General features: G+C 45.9%; 1 protein-coding gene across 9 annotated transcripts in view; it reads right to left on the bottom strand.

Annotated features, from left to right (window-relative positions):
- Nucleotides 1-17,319, bottom strand: part of CNBD2 (cyclic nucleotide binding domain containing 2) — a 76,564-nt gene that overhangs the window by 49,559 nt on the left and 9,686 nt on the right. For 4 of the 9 annotated variants that reach the window (XM_007963620.3, XM_007963629.3, XM_073009332.1 and 1 more), the window contains 3 exons: nucleotides 7,896-8,033; nucleotides 4,983-5,036; nucleotides 1,136-1,299 (listed from right to left, as the gene is read on the bottom strand). In XM_007963620.3, coding sequence (XP_007961811.2) covers nucleotides 1,136-1,299; nucleotides 4,983-5,036; nucleotides 7,896-8,033 — 356 coding nt within the window. The other 5 variants (XM_007963655.3, XM_073009333.1, XM_007963644.3 and 2 more) reach the window with 4 other exon arrangements.

Below are 17,319 nucleotides of genomic sequence, written 5' to 3'. Positions count from 1 at the left end.
TATTTTCAAGACAAGCCTTGCCCAAATATTCTGCTAGGCTGACCCTCTTGAAGCCACTGAGATGGCCTGGAAATGGCAGTATTTCCACATGTACCTCTTAGACTTTTCTAGTACAGGGCACTTCTTGTATTATGGACCCTTAGACAATCTGGTAAAGTATTCACAGAATAATGCTTTCCTTTGTTTTGTTTTGTTGTTTTTTGGAGATGGGGTCTCACTCTGTCACCCAGGCTGGAGCGCAGTGGCACAGTCTCGGCTCACTGCAACCTCTGCTCCTGGGTTCAAGCGATTATCCTGCCTCAGTCTCCTGAGTAGCTGGGACTACAGGCGCCCACCACCACACCCAACTAATCTGAATAATGTTTTAAGTGTATAAAATAAAATCCAACATAATTATAGTTAACAAATTTTTGTAAACCAAATTTTTGATAAAGCAATATATTTGTATCTTTATTAGGACATTGAATAACAAGATCTAGCAGCAGATCTAATAACTACCATTATTTTGAAGATGTGATGAACATAAATTTTTTGAGAAATCTGCAACAACTTGAATATGATGTGAAAATATCTGTGATTTCTTTTAGTGAAAAGTCACAGGGATGGCTAATATGATAGTGGTTTGTTGCCTATATTCATGATTGAAGGAAATAATAAATTTCATCTAGAGGTTAATGAAAATAGAGACATTTCTCATTCAAGTTCATAGACCCTGTGCTAGTGCCTATCTAGATATGGTACAATCAACTCTGATCCACTCTGACTTTTAGAGCCTAGATTCCAGTTTCAGCGCTGCTTCTTATGGTCTGGGTGACCTAGAAGGAGCCATTTTCCCCCCACAGAGCCTCAGTTTCCTTATCTGAAAAATGAGGGAATTGGACCAGATCCTCTCTGAGGTTCCTACTAGATCCTCTCCAGATTTAATGGCCCTTTACTTCTCTAAGAGTCTCAATAAGTGAGTGAGATAAAGGGTGCTGCAACCATAGCAGTGGGTGCTAAAGTGAATGGACAGAAGACTTCATTCATGGCTAACACTATACAGAGGGGTGGGCAGGACCTGCCACACCTTCTCGGCCAGGCTCTTTTGCTCAGTTCAGCCTCAGCTTAGTGGCCAAGCGCTGTGCCCCTCACTGACCGTTCAAAGCGCATGACTTTGGCCAGGAGCAGCTGAAGGGGCTCCGCGTAGTTCCGATAGCTATCCAGAACCTGTAAGATGTTACAGACGGCCTGGATCTCATCCTCTGTTCTCCAGGAAGGCTTCTTCCGCATGATCTGAATGGCCTTTGGAGGAAAGTGACCCTGGGGAGAGAGGACTAGAGTGATACAGGGGACCCAGCAGTTTCGCCCATGGGCCAGCGGGCAACACCCCACAGTACTGCTCGTACTTTCCCGTTCCCTGTACCACAGTGGCTGATATGTGATGAGTGCTTACTGTGTGTCAGGCACTGGGATAAACATTTTACATGCCCATCTCACTGCATCCTCGCCAGCCCAATAACTGTTATTCCATTTGACAGATGAAGAAACTCAGGCAGAATTAGGAATAGATCTGACACATATCAATGCTGACATCCCCCGACCTGTGCTATTCATTGACCTTCCCAGGCAATACAGGCTTCCCTGGGCTCCAGTGGTCCTGCAGTCTGCTCAGCACACACACAGAGCAGTCAGGGGAGAATGTCACCTGTGTCTCATCCCAGACCTCAGCGTGCTATAGGAGACTAATGAGCAAAGAGAACCTTCCAGAGACTATTAGCTAAACCTTTTCTTCTCAAGTGAACCAGGCCTCATGGACCAGCACATTCACCTACCACTCCCACCTGCTGAGGAAGTGGCAGTGTGAGTTGTGAAAACCCCTCAATGGCTTCTCTCCAACCTCATCTCCTACCTCTTCCCTTTGTTCTCTACTCTGGAATTTTCTACTTGTCCCTGGCACATGCTAAGCTTGGCTCTGTCTTGAGGTACCTGCCCGGGCTGTTTTTCTGCCTGGAATATTTGTTCCCTGGGTTTTCTCGTGGACGTGGCTGACTCATCATTCTGGTCTCAGCTCAGATGCTGCCACACCCTCAGTGAGTCCCCACTGGGTCATATTAGCTAAAAGAGTAGCCCCTTCTTCAGTAGGCTCTTGCTATAGAGTGAACGTCCCCTCCAAAACTTGTGTCGAAATATAATTGCCATTCTGACATTATTAAGAAGTGGATGCTGGGCACAGTGGCTCATGCCTATAATCCCAACACTTGGGAGGCCAAGGCAGGGGGATCACTTGAGCCTAGGAGTTCGAAACCAGCCGGGGCAACATGACAAGACCCTCATCTCTACAAAAAATTTAAAAATTAGCTGGGCATTGGGCCGGGTGCGGTGGCTCACACTTGTAATCCCAGCACTTTGGGAGGCCAAGGCGGGCAGACCACGAGGTCAGGAGATCAAGACCACCCTGGCTAACACGGTGAAGCCCCATCTCTACTAAAAATACAAAACATTAGCCAGTCATGGTGGCAGGCACCTTTAGTCCCACCTACTCGGGAGGCTGAGGCAGGAGAATGGCGTGAACCCGGAAGACGGAGCTTGTAGTGAGCCCAGATCACTCCACTGTACTCCAGCCTGGGCGACAGAGCAAGATTCTGTCTCAAAAACAAACAAACAAACAAAAATAGCCAGGCATAGTGGCACACACCTGTAGTCCTAGCTACTGAAGGGCACTAAAATGGGAGGACCGCTTGAGCCCAGGGAGGTTGAGGTTGCAGTGAGCTGTGATTGCATCACCGCACTTCAGCCTGGATGACAGAGCGAGACTCTGTCTCAAAAACTAAAAATAAAAAATTTACATAAATGTCAGACTGTAGACATCACTTGGGCAACTTGCTTTCTTCAGTGTTTTTCTAAACAATGTTTTAAAAATGTATCCATTGTTTCCACTGTCTGACAGTTGCTGCAATAATTGGGTCTATGATTCTAAGCCTCTCTAATACTAAGGGTTCTTCTCTATGAGAAGTTGAGCATTATTAGAGGCTCAATATGGACTATACTGAGGCTTAGCTTTCCATCAGAATCCAAATGCTGTGCTGAGGGGCAGGTTATATAACTATGTACGTGTGTGTACTATATATTATATATAATTTTTACTTAGATATAATTCACATGCCTTGTAAGTCACCATTTAAAGTGTACAATTCAGTGTTAAATGTATTCACAGAGTTGTACAACAATCACCACACTATTTTGGAAGCTTTTCATCACCCCAAAGAAACCCCATACTCATTAGCATCACTCAAAGGGCTGGGCTCATTGGTTTTTGGCGGGGGGGTGGGGGCAGGGGGACAGAGTCTCACTCTGTCACCCGGACTGCAGTGCAGTGGCACAGTCATAGCTCACTGCAACCTCCATTTCCCAGGCTCAAGCAATCCTCCCACCTCAGCCTCCCAAAATTCTGGGATTACAGGTGTGAGCCACCATGCCCAGCTGATTATTTTTATTTTTTAATTTTTAGTAGAGACAAGGTCTCAGTATGTTGCTCAGATGGGTCTAAAACTCCTGGGCTCAGGTAATCTTCCTGCCTAGGCTGCCCAAAGCGTGATTACAAGCGTGAGCCAGCACATCTGGCCAAAGGGCTGGTTTTTACATTGAGTCTCCAGCTGGGCTCAGGAGTGCACACCTGTAATGCCAGTTACTCAGAAGGGTGAGATGGGAGGATAAATTGGCTCTCTACTCTTCTCTATGGTGGAACCAGAGTCAGGCATGATTTAATTGAGGGCCACCGATAGGCCTTGCCCATAAGAAATAATTTTCCTTTTGTGCCTCTTCCCGCCCTCTACTGCGGTGCACAGACTTGCCCTCACATCTAGAGTGCTGTGGCTCTCACATAGGCCCCTAGTTTCTCCTGCCTGAAGCATAGAGCCTGATTAACCTTCAGTGCCCAGTGTCACACACCAGCCAGCCTGAAGAGCTGAAGAGTCACAGAGCTTGGATGACTTAACTGAGTATGCTTCATACACAAGGGTGCGCGAAAAAATAAGGCTGTGTCCAGGAGAGGCAGGCAACAGAAGCCATACCTGGGCTCCAACAAGAGAAAGAGGTGGGGCAGGAGATGGGCACAGGTGGCCCTGACACCCATTATAAAGTTCTGTTCTTTCCCCGTTCCCTGAGAAAAAAAACAACATGGCTATTCCAAGCCAGGGTCAAGTCAGGTCTGCACTGGTGAGAATTTCAGATCTTCCCTATAAATAGGTAGACTCTTTTAAATTTTAAATTGGATTTTAATATTTAATACCCAGGATATCGTGGAGAGAAGCCAAGAAGATAACAATGATGAGACTGAAATTCAGGGAATAAGTCACACAGTCCAAAGCTCCCACAGATATAAAAGCATTCCCTCATCAAAATGAGAGGACTCTTTTTTAGAGAGGGGGCCTCGCTCTCTCACCCAGACTAGAATGCAGTGATATGACCATAGCTCACTGCAGTCTTGAACTCCTGGCCTCAAGTGATCCTCCCACACCAGCCTTCCGAGTGTCAACAGGTACGCTGCACCCAAATAAGACTCTTGAAGGGTATCTGACACCCAGGTGTGAGAGGTGTGCCCAGCATCTCTTAGAGAATTCAGGGCAGAACCAGAATTCACACAGGTCAGCCCTTTCCCACCACCCGAATTATTCCTTTCTCTGGGACTCTCACATCCTCTGCTTTTTCTTTTCCTGCTGTTTTCCCATGGGTCCAAGCCCAGGGACTCTCTCCCATTGGTTCTGCTCAACTATGCAGTGACAGCTGGTTCCTAGATGCTCAGTCTTAGAGCTCCAGGGATGGAAGGAATCACTGAGATCAGCCACTTTATTAATGAGGAAACGAAGTGGCCAACTCAGGGTAACAAGCTGAGTTGGTGGCAGAGACTAGACTGAAACCAGCTCTGCTGATGCCCAGCCAGGGTTTCTTCCAAGCCAGGGTGCAGAAAGAAAATTCCCCCACAATAAGGTTCGATCTATGCATACCTCCTCTGCAATGAAGTCCATGGTATCAAATGTGACTCGGCTTTGCATCTTTTTCTGAAAGAAAGAGGGCAGGGAGAAGAGGGAGAATCAGCAAGACTGCCCCTAGAACTTTGCATCTAGAGCCCTCCTGTGTACCTGGACCACCATGGTGGGCAGGAAGCCTCCTTGGTGGGAAACCTCCTTGCAGCTGGCCCTTTCAGGCCTGCCTCTGCTCAAAAGCCCCAACTCAGCACTAGGCTTGGGTCCAGCATTGACAATAGATGGTGAAGGAAGAGAAATATGGGGGTGGGGAGAAGGAAAGGAGGATAAAGAGGAAATAGGAAAGGAGAGAGAAAAGGAAGGGGAAAAAGCAGCAAACAAACAAGTATAGAGGAGGAAGAAAAGGAAGGATAAAAAGAAAGGAACAGGCCGGGCATGGTGGCTCATGCCTGTAATCCCAGAACTTTGGGAGGCTGAGGCAGGCGGATCACGAGGTCAGGAGATCGAGACCATCCTGGCTAACACAGTGAAACCCCATCTCTACTAAAAATACAAAAAATTATCCAGGCGTGGTGGCAGGCGCCTGTAGTCCCAGCTACTCGGGAGGCTGAGGCAGGAGAATGGCACGAACCCGGGAGGCAGAGCTTGCAGTGAGCTGAGATCACGCCACTGTACTCCAGCCTGGGCGACAGAGTGAGGCTCCATCTCAAAAAAAAAAAAAAAAAAAAAGGGAACAAATGAATTCAGCCTTTGTTAAGTGTCTTTAATGAGCCAAGCACGGTGTATCTTCCCTGTTACTCCATTTAGTCATCAGGACAAAGCAGGTCTTACTAAGCCCCATGTGGGACAGAGGTTGTGAAGGAACTTGCCCAAGGATCACACAGTAAGTCATGGTCCAGCTGAGACCCCAACTCAAGGTTTTCAGCAAACCCAATGCCATGTCTGGAATGTGGCCTCAAGCCACATGTCATTTGTTCCTTGGAGCCCCTCAGACCCGTCTCACCCCCACCACCTGTTTATCTTTCGCAAAGCCATATGGTGCTTCTCAGGGAGGCTACCGAAGGAAAGAGGCAGTGCTCAGAAACATCCAGATTCACACATCTACGGAAGCAGTCTAGGGCTCCCCACCTGATCCTGCACTCCAGCTGCCCAGTGCTCTATCTGAGAACCCTATGACCCTTATAGGCTGCCCTTGAGAGGTTTCTGCTCTGCTCAAGCCACTCTGGCTGCCAATGTGGTTAGGCTTAGCCTCCCACTCCCCCAACAAGAAGTGACTCTGCATCTTAGCTTCCAAATGCCCCAAGCATCAGGCCACGTCTTCTGGTAACCAAAGTCCTCTGATCTCCAGGGCCCATTGCGCCACCATTGCATGCCACCCTGAGAGTCAGGAGGTCCTTCCTGAGAGCTAACCTAAGTCTCTTGGTTACAGTTCTTCTACTCCATTCGTTTTTCATCTTAGCCCAACCACAGGGCTGCAGCCTTGTTTGGTTTGGCTGGCACAGGGTCTTAAAATATAGTCTTTGTATCTGAATATCTTTAGATGAGGCATATCTTTCCTCTCCAGCTGGCCTGCTCTATCTTAAACTCAGCTACATACACACTAGTTACATTACCTGCTGGCCCCTTAGAAACCACTCTAAGGCTGCCTAACCTTCCCCCATCACCAGCCCCGTATCCCCCTTTCTTTGGCCACCATCTGTCAGAAGCCCTTCAGGGAAATTTCTTGGAGTGAATCACTAGATGCAAGAGGGGTGGGGACTGGCTCTAGTCATTCCTGAAACAACAGAAAAATGGGCAGGATCTGTCCAGGTGATTGCTGGGGAAACTCTGAAGCCCTGAGCAACACACCCAGTAGCAACGAAGACACCTCTGGGGAACCAGAACAAGTTAGCAGAAGGGTGACCAACTTTTCTGAGCTAAAGAAGGGCACATGATCTACCACTGGGATAAAATACTTTAAATTGGGACCTTTTAGAAAATCTAGAAACATGATCACCAGGCCGGGTGCGGTGGCTCACGCCTGTAATCCCAGCACTTTGGGAGGTCGAGGCGGGCGGATCACGAGGTCAGGTGATCGAGACCATTCTGGCAAACAAGGTGAAACCCCGTCTCTACTAAAAATACAAAAAATCAGCCTGGTGGCGGGCGCCTGTAGTTCCAGCTACTAGGGAGGCTGAGGCAGGAGCATGGCGTGAATCCGGGAGATGAATCTTGCAGTGAGCCAAGATGCACCACTGCACTCCAGCCTGGGTGACGGAGCAAGACTCTGTCTCAAAAAAAGAAAAGAAACACGGTCACCACAGTGAACAAGGCCCTGAAAATGCCCCCTGCACCGAAGTAGGGGTATAGGAAAGAAAGTAGAGACATGAACAGAGTCAGCATGTGGGCATTCAGAAAACTCTGGTTATGGTGACTCCTGGATTGCTTCTGGCTCTTTTGATCACTGTTGAAATGGAGACCACTTCTCCACTCCCAAGGTTTCTTTCCACATGGAGGGAGGTGTATTAGTAGAACACTACTGGCCTCTCTCCTTCTACACTGAGGAGTGACTTAAACTCTTTGATGAATCTGGAAAGAGAAAAACTAGGCATGATTGCTCCTTCCCTCTGAGCCCATATTTTGCTCCACCTTTCCCCGCCATGAGTTTCAGCAGCAGGCCTGCTGTTGCAGTGGAGACTGCCTTGGTCCAGCATTGCCTGTGGCTAGGCATGTAAGGCTGTCTAAATCTGGGGTTCAGTATTAGGTAAACCTCTTGGTTGATGATATAAGTCACCCTCTCCAACAGAAGTCTGGTCATTAATAAAAGTGACCATTGGGTCTCTCATCTGCTTTTCCTTTTGTCTTCTTTCTCAGTTCTGAGCTTGGGCCAGGAAGTGGGTTGCAATTTATTGCCCTCTTTAAACCGTCATAATCCTGCTGAGCCCAGCTGCTTACATCCCAGAAGGAGAAGATAGGGTGCTTCCAGTGAGCACTCTCAATGATTTGATATTCCTGGAATCTCCTGAGGCCTTGGCGGAACATTTTACACACTCGGATCATTACGATGATATCTGTGGCAAACTGGTACAGTCCCTATGGAAACAAAGCAAACAAGATCAATAGAAACAATCTGTTCTCAACAGTCAATAGCAGGTTGGATGGCGCTGAACAAGGTAAAATTTACCAGGATTAAATGCAGTAGTGTACTGGAGTGATGGTTACATTTTCAGGAAGTTTGCAAGTCCCCTGAAATTAAGTTGGTAGCTTGAAACTGGCCACGGTAGGAGTACTTATGCCACAGAAATTGGCAGCTACTAGTCAGGGCATCTCCTCTCCCCAGAAGCCAGTCATTATGTACCAGCAAACCAATTAAATGTCAAATCCTTCACTTCCATCCACAAAATAAGTGGCACAACTAATTGCAGGCAGTATAGGTACGATGTACAAAGCCTGAATTTTAGAATCAGATAGATCTGAGGGAATAATGGTAAGAGGAATGCAACACTGTTGGCTGTCAAGATGAAGGGCCCACAAGCCAAGGATTGTGGGTAGATTTTAGAAGCAGAAAAGGCTGTGAGCCTTGAGAAAGGAATGCTCACACCTTGATTTTAGAACAAGAACATCTATGCCAGACTTCTCACCTACAGTACTGTAATATAATAAATCTGCTCTGTTTTAAGCCATGAAATTGTGGTAATTTGTTATGGCAGCCGTAGAAAACTAATATACCACCTAATCCAAGATGGGCCACCCTATCTTTTCCCCAGGAATTTGGAATTGGGACTGAGAACAAGTGAATACAGAGGATAGGGAAAAATCCAGGATGTAGAACAATCTATAAATCAATGAACCCAGTTTCTTCAAAAAGTCAATTTCATGATGAAAAAAACAAGACATGGGGGCTGCTCTAGATTAACAAAGATTCAAGAGATATACCAACGGTATGCTTCCTGACTGGATACTGATTCATGATAACAACTATAAAAGGCACTCTAGGCCAGGTGCGGCGGCTCACGCCTGTAATCCCAGCACTTTGGGAGGCTAAGGCGGGTGAATCACTTGAGGTCAGGAGTTTGAGACCAGCATGACCAACACAGTGAAACCCTGTCTCTCCTAAAAATACAAAAATTAGCCTGGCATGGTGGTGTGTGCCTGTAGTCCCAGCTACTTGGGAGGCTGAGGCAGGAGAATCACTTGAACCTGGAAGGCGGAAGTTGCAGTGAGCTGAGGTCGCGCCACTGCACTCCAGCCTGGGTGACAGAGCAAAGGCACTCTAGGGACAAATAAGGAAATTGAATATGACTGCACATTAGATAATATTAGGAAATCAGTGCTGCTTTTCTTAGTATAATAGTGGTATTTGGTTATGTGGGTAATGTCATTATTTTTAAGAAAGATATGTCATAAAGTATGCAGCTTACTTTCAAACAATTCAGCAAACACATATACAAACACATAAAGCCAGGCCGGGTGCGGTGACTCATGCCTGTAATCCCAGCACTTTGGGAAGCCGAAGTGGGCGGATCACCTGAGGTTGGGAGTTTGAGACCAGCCTGACCAACATGGAGAAACCCCGCCTCTACTAAAAATAAAAAATTAGCCAGGTGTGGTGGCGCATGCCTATAATCCCAGCTATCAGGGAGGCTGTGGCAGGAGAATCGCTTGAACCCAGGAGGCGGAGGTTGCAGGGAGCTGAGATCACGCCATTGCACTCCAGCCCGGGCAACAAGAGCCGCCCCCCGCAACAAAAAAAGAAAAAAGAATACATAAAGCCAATACAACAAAATGGTGAATGATAGATCTAGAGGATGATACATATACATATATATGTAAAATATTTCAACTTCTATGTTTGAAAATTTTCCAATAAAAAAATGCAAAAACTTTAGTTTGGGGAGGGGTTAGAAAAAAATGCAAAAAATAAATAAAAGTCTCTGTTTACTAACTTCTGTTGAAAAGTACATCATTAACGAGGCACAGTGGCACTCGCCTATAGTCCCAGCTACTCAGGAGACTGAGGCAGGAGGATTGCTTGAGCACAGGAGTTCAAGGTTGCAATAAGCTATGATCGCACCACTGCACTCCAGCCTGGGTAACAGAGCAAGACCCTGCAACAACAACAACAACAACAACAACAACAAGAAACAAAAAACAAAAAAAAAACAGCTCTGGCACCATGGCTCATGCCTGTAATCCTAGCACTTTGGGAGGCCGAGGTGGGCTGATCGCTTGAGACCAGGAGTTTGAGACTAGCCTGGCCAACATGGTGAAATCCCATCTGTACTAAAAAAACAAAAATTAGCCAGGTGTGGTGGTGGGTGCCTGTAATCCCAGCTACTCGGGAGGCTGAGGCACCAGAATCGCTTGAACCTGGGAGGTGGAAGTTGTAGTGAGCTGAAATTGTGCCACTGCACTCCAGCCTGGGCAATAGAGTGAGACTCTGTCTCAAAAAAATAAATAAAATAAAAAATAAATAAAAACAAAAAAAGTAAAAAAGAGAATATTCTTTTTAAAGTATATCATAAACAAAGTGAGATGACAAACTAAAGACTGGAAAAATATACTTGCTATGTACATAATCAACAAAGGATTATGATCCAAAATTTATTTTTTGTAATCCTACAAATCAAAAGAAAAATACAAATAACCCAATAGCAAAATGAGCAAAGGTAATTCAAAGGGAAAGTTCGAATTACCTATAAATTGTGAAAAGATTGTTTTTATTCATTTGTTTTATATTTATATTTTTTGTAAAAAGGGGATTTCACTTTGTTGCCCAGGCTGGTTTCCAACTCTGGCTTCAAGAGATCCTTCCGCCTCAGCCTCCCAAAGTGCTGGGATTACAGGCATGAGCCTCCATGCCCCAGCCAAATTGTGAAACCATTCTTAACACTGCTAGAAATAATGGAAATGGAAATTAAAGTAATAACAAGGTACTATTTTGCACTTATCACTGGGAACTGGGAAACATGGTACAACCATGTTGAAGAGCAATTTGGCAACATTATATAAAGTTGAGGACGCGTGTACTTCACAATGGAGGAATTTTATGTACTTTATGTGTCCTCTTCAGAGAAACATACATGTACAAGGGGATAGCCATGAGGGTAATCATGGCAACATTGTGTGTAACAATGAATGGCTAAAAACAAGTGTCCATTAGTAGGGATTGAAGGGATCAATACATTATGGTACAGTCACAGGATTGAACATAGCACTAAGTCTGTGTGTGTCAATGTGGATAAAGCTGAAATGAATTTGAGTGGGGAAAAAAGAACTATGATGCTATTTATGGTATCATTTTTTAAAAGTGTGCCACATACTATATATTGCTTATGGATATATATACACGTGATAATATATAAAAATATAAATAGGGTGACACCAACTTCAGGAAAGTGGTTACTAGTAAAGAGAAATAAAGGGGCATGGGATGGTAAAGAGCTTTCCCTGCACCTGTAATGTTGTATTTCTTAAAAATTAGGTATCTATGGAAACATAGGGAAAGGTACTTTATAAATAAAATTAATACTTATTGAGTACAATTTACTATTGTCAGGCATTATCCAAAACACTATTCTAATATGTAAATCATTTAATCAGTCAATGTACGCAGTAGGTACTAATATTATCATCTCACTTTACAGAGGAGAAAACAAAGGCACAGCAAACCAAGCAACTTGCCTAGGGTCACATGACTAATAGGTGATGGGGATTTAAACCCAGGTAGTCTGGCTCCAGAGTTCACAATCTTAACCTATGACTCTATGTTGCTACCCTACCTTGTTCTCTCTGGATCTCATAATAGCAGGAAGAGTGGGCACAGAACAGGACTCAGTGGCTCTGAGTGTGGCCTATGGCTTGCCCAGTGTTGGGGGCTGGTAGGCTACAGGGCAGGGGTCCGCTCCCTCCTTTGTGCCATGCTGTGACTCCAAAAGGTACAGGATAACCACCATTTATCCAAGACCCCCCCCATACCTGCATCTACCTTCCTCAAAACACCTGTCTGTTCAAGTTTCTGCTCTTCCCTCCCAGGACCCTTGCCCCTCCTCACCAGTTCCTTCTTCAGGAGCTGCCAGGCATAAGTTACCATGTATCTCCTCATGGTTCCTGGGAGGGCAAATGGCACAACTAGCCCCTTTGCCTTTCAAGGGGAGGACTACAAAATCTTCCCCAAGAATCCAATAATACTAGAAACAAATAGATTTCCTTAGTCACAAGGCAAGAGCTGCACTCCACTCCTCCCTCCACACCATCAGCTACTGGAAGCCCTGCTCTGAGAATATCATTCTCAGAATCTCCTAAGGTCACAATGAAAGATTCTGGAGGCAGGGGGCACAGGGATTGGAATGTGGGAGTCTAACATTTATTGGATACTCACAGGCATTATCTCAGCTAATCCTCACAACCACCCAAACTTTTACCCAACTCCATACATAGGAGACTGGGGCTCAAAGTAGCTAAATGGCAGCCAGAGTCCTGGTGAGATAGGAGAATGCAGGACTTGTTTTCTGGTCACAACCCTGCTGACCAAAACAGGATCTAGGATCCCCTAGCTGTCCCCATCCCTCATTAGCGTAAGGCACTCCCACCAGTGCCATGACTGTTTACAAGTGTCTTGGCAATGACCAAGAAGTTGCCACCTCTTTCCTAGAAAGCTCTAAAAACTCACCCCTCAATTTGCATTAATCTGCCCCTTAATTTGCATGTGATTGAAAGTGGGTAGGAATGAGTACACTACACTTGATCTTAGCCAAAAGGCTGAGAAGGGATTGGAGGTGAGTATAAATACAGTTGCCAACATCCCATACAATGGATGCCGACTCTGGATTCACTGCTTATGAGTTAGCCCTGCTCCACAAGGAGAAGCACTATTCAATAAAAGATTGCTGTCTAACACCACCAGCTCACCCTTGAATTCTTTCCTTGGGCAAAGCCAAGAACTCTTCTGAGCTAAGTCTCAATTTGGGGGCTCACCTGTCCTGCAAAGATAGGGTTGTTTTTTTTTTTTTGAGACACTGCCTCACTTTGTTCCTAGGATGGAGTGCAGTGGCCCAATCTCAGCTCACTGCAACCTCTGCCTCCCAGGTTCAAGTGATTCTCCTGCCTCAGCCGCCCAAGTAGCTGGGATTACAGGCGTGTGCCACCATGTCCCAGCTGATTTTTGTATTTTTAGTAGAAACAGGGTTTCACCATGTTGCCCAGGCTGGTCTCAAGCTCCTGACCTCAAGTGATCCACCTGCCTCAGCCTCCCAAAGTGCTGGGATTACAGGCATAAATCACCACTCCCGGCCAGGGCCTTTTTTTAAATAAATAAATAAATAAATAAAAGAAAGAAAGAAAGGAAAGCACTGTAGCTAAATTTCAGGTACACTTCCTCTTCATTTATAGCATCCAATTAACAGAAGCAAGGTCTGGTCCAGCCTGGCCAACATGGTAAGACCCCATCTCTACTAAAAATACAAAAAATTTAGCTGGGTGAGGTGGTGGGTGCCTGTAATCCCAGCTACTCAGAAGGCTGAAGTGGGGGAATCACTTGAACCCGGGAGGTAGAGGTTGGGTTGCAGTGAGCTGAGATTGTGCCACTGCACTCTAGCTTGGGTGACAGAGAGATATTTCACCTGAGGGAAAAAAAAAAAAAAAAAGGCAAGGTGTGGTATAAACAAAGTGACTTTCGATTCCAAAGTTAGCTTAAGGGGAACAGTATAGGCTTCCTGCCTTAGAGTCTCTCTTTGCTTTTGGAGCAGAGAGTGGGGGCTTTTAAACGGGACTTGGGGCCCGGGCTCGGTGGCTCACACCTGTAACACCAGCCCTTTAGGAGGCCGAGGCGGGCAGATCACAAGGTCAGGAGTTCAAGACCAGCCTGACCAACATGGTGAATCCCCCTGTCTTTACTAAAAATACAAAAATTAGCTGGGCGTAGTAGCATGCACCTGTAATCCCAGCTACTCAGGAGGCTGAGGCAAGAGAATCGCTTGAACCCAGGAGGCAGAGGTGGCAGTAAGCACCACTGCACTCCAGCCTGGATGACAGAGCGAGACTCTGTCTCCAAAAAAAAAAAAAAAAAAAGTGGGGCGGGGAGGGGATTTGGCATAACTGGCATGCAGACTGGGGAATGAGCAGGTGGGAGTCTGCATGACTCACTTTGATGCCTTAGCTACCACCTGGTCAGCTGACACCATCTTGGGCAGAACTAAGTTGTCAAGTGGCCTTGTCTGGAGATACTCTCCAGGTGGGGCAGAGTTTCCTGGCAGGCATACTTTTGTTTGTAAATTGACTATTGTCTCTCAAGGCAATCTGGTGGGAGAGGTTTCTACTCTGGAGCTTTTAAGTAAGCACACAGATACACTTGCCCTGTAGGAGTGTCTGGTGAAGGGAAAGTAAAAGGTTATAACTGCATTTCTAATCAGCTAAGTAGGAAGTGGGGAACAGAAGAAAAAGATGAAAAGAAAGAAGAGGAAAAAGTTGATTTAAAAAGATACCTCATTCTCTATCTCATAGAAAAATGGGTGTACTTGGTTACAGTGGGAGGCTTCTAGGCTGGGAGTAGGTTCATCCATCCAGCACCTTAGGCCAGGGACCACTCTGAGACTTACAACTTGGAGGCCCTGGAATGTGAGTGCAAAGTACTGCCCCATTAGTCTGGTTAAATCAGGACAATTAAAAAAACTCAGCAAAACAGAAGACCTCACCCAAATCAAGTATCAAATATTGAATGGAATTTGGTGACTAGAACTCAAATCTCTGGGGTCTTTCTAAAGGTACAGAAAAATATAGGCTCTAAAGCGGTTTTTTCTATTAAAGATGACAATTAAGTATCTCAATTTGCTCTTTCACCAGGATCCTCAGTAGAAAACTGTGATTTCTTTTTTTAAAAAAAATTAGTTTTTGAGATGGCGTCTCGCTCTGTTGCCCAGGCTGGAGTGCAGTGGCGCGATCTCAGCTTACTGCAAGCTCTGCCTCCTGGGTTCACACCATTCTCCTGCCTCAGCCTCCTGAGTAGCTGGGACTACAGGCGCCCGCCACCACACCCAGCTAATTTTTTTTTGTATTTTTAGTAGAGACGGGGTTTCACCGTGTTAGCCAGGATGGTCTCGATCTCCCGACCTCGTGATCCACCTGCCTTGACCTCCCAAAGTGCTGGGATTACACGCGTGAGCCACTGCGCCCGGCCTGAAAACTCTTGATTTCCAGCATCACCTGCTCTGCCATTCCTGTCCCATGGGGTGTATCTGTCAACCCGCCTCCAACTGATAGCTAGACAGAAAGGCACTGAGTGCAGCAAAGACAGCTGGTCAACTGAGAAGAAAGACAAAGGCCACTCTTGGGGTGGGGCAGTAATCATACACAGAGGTGAGAAGGGACAGAAAAGAGGTAAAGAATTTAGAGAGAGAAAGAAGAGAAAGTTTTAGAAAAAGAGAGAGAGAGATGAGGTATGGAGTTTTTGCCTCCCCCACTGCAGACCTAGTTTTAAGGAAGGAAATATAAGAGGATCCCCTTCAAAAGTTTAGGGGGCTTCTGAAAGAAACAACTGGGCCTGGAGAAGGCAAGAGAGATGGTAGGAGATGGCTATAGGCAGGAGGGGTGTCCCATCAGTCCTCTGAACTGCCTGAGGATCCAAGAGTGACAAGGAAAGTATCCAGGTTCACAAGAGGCCTCAGATGATGCCAGTTAAGACCTGATGAGACTCCGAAAATGGTTACTGCCAACCTCACCTCTTGCCAGCAGTGGTTGTACAATTTCTCTAGGAATTAGATCAGCTTTGGGGAAGAAGAGGCAGGAAGTTTGGAGAGCTTTGAACGGGCCCAAGATGAATCAATAAGCCTGAAATTATATGCACTCAAAATTACTGGATTGGATCTCAATTTACCTGAAGACATCCTAAATTAAATTATCTGCAAGGAGGCAGGCTGGGGATTCAGAATCAGGCATTAAAGTCAGTTCTAGAAATTAAGAAAGTTTCATTTATATTACAGTTCCTGATTTTATAACGAACTATTACAGGGTAGAATGCCAAAAAGAGCACTGGTCCTATTCCTATGTGATCTTAGGGAAGTCACTTAACTACTTGGGGCCTTATTTTCATAATGTATAAAATGGAGTCGATTCAATTCCACAAACAATTTCTTTTCTTTTCTTTTTCTTTTTTTTTTTTTTTTTTTGAGACTGAATCTGGCTCTGTCGCCCAGGCTGGAGTGCAGTGGCCAGATCTCAGCTCACTGCAAGCTCCGCCTCCCGGGTTTACGCCATTCTCCTGCCTCAGCCTCCGGAGTAGCTGGGACCACAGGCGCCCGCCACCTCAACCGGCTAGTTTTCTGTATTTTTTAGTAGAGATAGGGTTTCACCGTGTTAGCCAGGATAGTCTCGATCTCCTGACCTCGTGATCCGCCCGTCTCAGCCTCCCAAAGTGCTGGGATTACAGGCTTGAGCCACCACGCCCAGCAAACAATTTATTTTCAAGATGAGAAGATTCGGTCAAGCACGGTGGCTCACATCTGTAATTCCAACACTTTGAGAGGCTGATGCGGGTGAATCACCTGAGGTCATGAGTTCAAGGCCAGCCGGGTCAACATGGTGAAACCCCGTCTCCACTAAAAATACAAAAACTAGCCCCGTGTGGGGGCATGCACCTGTAATCCCAGCTACTCAGGAGGCTGAGGCGGGAGCATCATCTGAGCCTGGGAGGCGGAGGTTGCAGCGAGCCATTGCACTCAAGCCTAGGTGAGAGATTGCGCCATTGCACTCAAGCCTAGGTGACAGAGTGAGAACTCCATCTCAAAAAAAAAAAAAAAAAATTCTTATTGTTTTGTTGATTATAAAAGCTATACAACAAATGTTTATAAAGCATATGAAGGTGAATAAGACATGGTCCCTGCTTACCAGGAGTTCACAATATGGCGGGGAAGTAAAATCCTCAGAGAAAGTCTTGCTATAATAAAGCTATGAAAGATATATGAGGCCAGGAGCGGTGGCTCATGTCTGTAATCCCAGCACTTTGGGAGACCAAAGCGGGAAGATCACAAGGTCAAGAGGTTGAGACCAGCTTGGCCAACATGATGAAACCCCGTCTCTACTAAAAATACAAAAATTAGTTGGGCTTGGTAGTGGGCACCTCTAGTCCTAGCTACTTGGGAGGCTGAGGCAGGAGAGTTTCTTGAACCTGGGAGGCAGAGGTTGCAGTGAGCCGAGACTGTGGCACTGCACTCCAGCCTGGAGACAGAGTAAATCTCCATCTTTAAAAAAAAAAAAAAAAAAAGAAAGATATATCAAGAGGTGGTCAGGCACGATGGCTCACGCCTGTAATCCCAGCACTTTAGGAGGCTGAGGCGGGTGGATCACGAGGTCAGGAGATCGAGACCATCCTGGCCAACATGGTGAA

Source organism: Chlorocebus sabaeus, chromosome 2 (genome assembly GCF_047675955.1).
Source record: "Chlorocebus sabaeus isolate Y175 chromosome 2, mChlSab1.0.hap1, whole genome shotgun sequence".
In the NCBI taxonomy this organism is placed as follows: Eukaryota; Metazoa; Chordata; class Mammalia; order Primates; family Cercopithecidae; genus Chlorocebus; species Chlorocebus sabaeus.
The sequence above is the reverse complement of the archived record's forward strand: the minus strand, read 5'-3'. Positions and strand labels throughout refer to the sequence as shown.